The 4521-nt window shown below is 25.3% G+C and overlaps 1 protein-coding gene across 1 annotated transcript; it reads right to left on the reverse strand.

Annotated features, from left to right (window-relative positions):
- Window positions 1–1520: 1520 nt before the first annotated feature.
- On the reverse strand, window positions 1521–4039 carry LOC113557919. Its single transcript, XM_026963456.1, has 4 exons — window positions 4004–4039; window positions 3625–3853; window positions 3445–3563; window positions 1521–1577 (listed from the first exon to the last, which is right to left on the reverse strand). The coding sequence occupies exons 1-4, from the start codon at window positions 4037–4039 to the stop codon at window positions 1521–1523; spliced, it is 441 nt and encodes a 146-aa protein (XP_026819257.1).
- Between the last annotated feature and the right edge of the window lie 482 nt (window positions 4040–4521).

A 4521-nucleotide genomic window follows, 5' to 3' on the forward strand; every position in this document is an offset into this window, starting at 1 on the left:
TTAATGATATTATAAATAATTATCTTAATATTACCAATTTAAAATGATATTACTAACCATTATTAATTTATGAATATAATAAGTCAATAAACTGATGTACGTACCATGTATCGCCGGTGTGATTAGGTTCGTAGTATAAATAATAAATATTTTTAACATTAAACTAAATATATTAAACATTCTATTGTATATTGTAAGTAACAATAAACGTAAATACGTAATGTTGTATGAATGTAGGACGTAGGTTTTATTATAAGTTTAAATTATTAATATATTTTGAATTATAATAATGAATACAATAAATGTATAATAAAAATTATATATAAAAATAACTAAAATCATTGATCAGAGGAGGATCTAAAAAAATGGCCCGGTCGGACATTTAAAATTAGGACCCGTGCCTCTACTTAATTATTTAATTACCCCCTCCCTCCAAAAATAACTTTTTCCCGAACACCTTTTACCTAAATCGATATTAAAAACGATAAATTATAATGCATATAAAAAATAAAAATTAGTAAATAAAATTAATAATAACATAATAAATACTGTAATGTTATCATTAAATATTTTAAAATCGATAAATTATAATGCATACATAGCCACTTAGCTCCAAGTTATAACAACATTTTTATTTCGCGAACAATAACCGTCGGGATAAAGTCGTTCGGGAAAAAATGTTTAGGGTTTTCGGATTTTCGGATAAAATACTAATCGAGAAAAGTTCTTTTGGAAATTTCGATTCAGGAAAAACGGCGGGTACCATAATAAAACAAAAGTTTAGTGTAATTCCACAAATATTTTTCACGAGCGTCTAAAATAAGTCATTTTCAAATTTTAGATTCTAAATAGATTGATATTTGATGCATTCGTTGATTTTACAATGATGTTTTTTTGTTGTGCGTCTGTAAACATGATAAGTACCTAGTTATAAAATACCTAATTGCTTATATTACATATTGTATTGTCAGACAACAAATATAATAGAATCTTTGTATATGATATGTGCATGATTTCCAATAAAAGCCCAAACCAAGTCTTAAAAAACAATAATATTGTAAATTATTATTGAAAAAAATATTTCTTGAAATGCTCCTGTAGCATATAATATCGTTTTTTAGCCAATATTTGCATTTTCAAGGAAAGTGCATTACGTTTAAAGTTTACATATCACACTATTTTATTCTATTTTAAAAGTTATCTATTGAAATTTTTAATTTAATTTTAAAACGTATAATAAAATAATATTTTTAACTACCAGTCAACGTAATTGAAATAACAATTTTTGTATTAAAAGTTTTTTTTTACTTATATTTATAAATTTAAAAAAAAACAAGGGCATATATCAGTGTTTTTAAGCACATAAGTGCCTATATATTTCAATAATGTTTAGTGCATAAACCTTCTGGCCTTGCGAATTAAAATTTATTAAAATAAAACAATCATTATTACAACCATGCATTTAAGAATTGTGTATATTGTATAAATAAGTACGAAATGTTTTGATTATCGTTTTTTGTTCAGTCTGTGCTTTGGAATCCTAATAAATCTGAGAACATTTCTTCAAAAGTGTATGTCTGTAATTTAAATATAAACTAATGTAATTATTCAATAGATTACAATTTTTATATTAAATTATAAATTTTTAATGAATTTAGCATAAAGTTTAATATTAGGTAATTATAAAAAATTGGAAATATATACAGTGGAGCGTCGATTATCCGCACTACAGAATTTTTGCGAACAAATTTATTTTTAGTTTAATTTAGTTTAGTTTTATCATGTACTATAATGTTATATTATACATAAATATATATATACTTAATGTTATATTATGAAATGGTTGGCGGCGAAAAATTAATTATTATTTCAAATAAATACATTATATTTTTTATATTATGTATGAATAATATATTTAGTATTATATCTAGTAAATTAGTTTTTAACTTTATATTAAAATTTTCAATGGTTTGATTATCCGCACAAATCGATTATTCGCACCGCCTTCGGTCCCAATTAGTGCGGATAATCGACGCTCCACTATACTGTAATATATATTTTCCTTTATTTATACAAATAGTGTATTTTAATTTTTAACATATATACGAACATTATTGACGTAAATTCATTAAAATATATGGCTCAATAATAATATTATATAAATCAATAGTTTTTAATTTTCTATTACTATACAAGACAAATTATAAAATGTATCTTTGAAAGTTAAATTTCTGGTATGAAAAAAAAAATATATATAATTAACAATTAATCATTAGTCAGACCGCTATTAGTATGTGGCTCTGTACAAATCTGGTACAGGTATATATATAATATACATACAAAGAGTACCTAATTAAGTTGTAGAGCAAATAGCTTGAAATATTATGCTCTCGAAGCAGGCACATATCTAGAACCTCGTCTTGGGAAGAGCGATTATTTTTTTTAGGAATAGTCCAAATCCTCCATAATACATTTGTGCCGGTGTACTCTTATATACAAAGGGTGACTAATTATATATAATTAATAATAAATATTAATAACTAGGGATGAGAAGTTATAGGGCTTGTATATTTTTATATATGTCTTCTATTTATATAGCTATATGTGAGCTATAAATCCGTTTCATAACCTAGCGTGTTTATTTTTGTTGTTTTTTTGCATATTTTTGCATATTTGGGTACATTTTTATAAGGTTAACATAGGTATTAAACGTTTTTTTGAGCACAAAAATGCATATTTAGTTAATATTATCGAAGATTATACTTAAATTAAATATTTTAATTAAATATTATACTTAAATAAAAATATAAAAATATCCTCTTGGTCAATCGTCGTTGATTACACATTTACAGTCTTAAAAAAGCTCTAGTTGTCCAATTTAACAAATTTACAGGTATGAAAAATAAATAAAAACTAAATGTGAGTGTCACAATATTTACAAAAATTTATAATTTTTTTTGACGTTGAAACAAGAAATTGTCGATTAGGTGCTAACATTTTGACGCATATTTTTTATTTTTTATTTTTTTCATTTATTTAATTTTTTTTTCATTTTTATTTATAATTAAAAACTGTAAGTATATTTTCGATTTTATTGGCATATTTTCGTTTTTTTTTTTGTATATTTTATGTTTTTTTTGTGCATATTTTGACAATTTTTCCTCCTATAACTTCTCATCCCTATACACATAAGTTATAAGTTATAAGATATATTCTAAGATAGACTCCCTCCCCTCAAATACGTGCCTGCCTCAAAGGAATGGCTATGCCAGAAAATATGATCAATATTAGGTACCTAAAAAATAAACGATAATAAGCTATAATTAAATAGAGTATATTGGCATGAAGAGTATGAATCAAGGTACCCAAATAGTCATAGGTACTTATAGTAATTTAAATATTGAAATTTTTAAAATGCGTTTAATAAATATACGTTGTACGTACGAACGGTAAAATCAAGTGAATCAAGTCGGCGTTATGATTTAAACCTGACGATATGTCTTTTGTTGTTTTTAGTAATGTGTTCAAAATAATTTCTAATTCGCGAGGATTGATTTTTTCACCTAAATTATGACGATAACGTATTTAAAAGTGCAAAACATTTACTAATGATCGTTATTTGACCTTTATTTTTCATCATGTGTACAAACGATTCCCTAGTCAGTATATTGTTTTCTCCGTAAGCGTTTACAAATTGGTCATTTTGTATTAATTCGTTGAACGCCACACGAAGTTCTTCACATTTAATTTTTAACTGTGGCTTATAATTCAAATACAAAATAACAAACTCTTCGAATGCCATTGTGGTAGAATCGTTTGTTCTGGTGAACATTTCGTATAGCATATTTGACAACTGAAAATAACCAATACTTTTGTGTCAAACGATTATATAATTTAAGCTATCGTACAACAAAAAACAATTGATAAAACTATAAAAGTCGATACACTATAATGTGGACTTTTTATAATCAATAATAGGAGCTGCGACCATGATGAAATTTACTTCTGTTTCAGAAGGAAAATATCCCATTGCTCTCATGAGAAAAGATACATTGTAAACGTCCACATAATCGCTGATAACTGTGGTTTCTGGATTTCGACTACTTGCTAATTGAACACAAGAAAAATATTCTTTTAACTCTGTAATTTCCGGTCCATTTTCGCCGCCTTCTAGAAGAGAAGTGTATGCTTTTAAACCAACACCGCCGTGTTTCTCTAATGTATCTAAATAGCTTAACAAAAAACAAAAACAAATTAAACATGTTTTAGAATTTTCACAAAAATATGTGAAAAGGTGTCAACCATTAAATTTAACTTGCATGTATCAGTCGTATATAGGTATTTGTACAAATACAAAGATTGAAAGCAACGGGGGTAAATGATTGCATTAACATTTGAAAAATGATTTTAAGAATGGAAATTAAGTAAAGGTTGTCATTTAGATTATGATTATCATGCTTTATTTAAATTTCTTCTATCTTTATTTTGTACATTGTTGAGCAGTTATGAAAACTATTAAAA

The sequence above is a fragment of the Rhopalosiphum maidis genome, chromosome 3 (assembly GCF_003676215.2).
Source record: "Rhopalosiphum maidis isolate BTI-1 chromosome 3, ASM367621v3, whole genome shotgun sequence".
Taxonomy (NCBI): Eukaryota; Metazoa; Arthropoda; class Insecta; order Hemiptera; family Aphididae; genus Rhopalosiphum; species Rhopalosiphum maidis.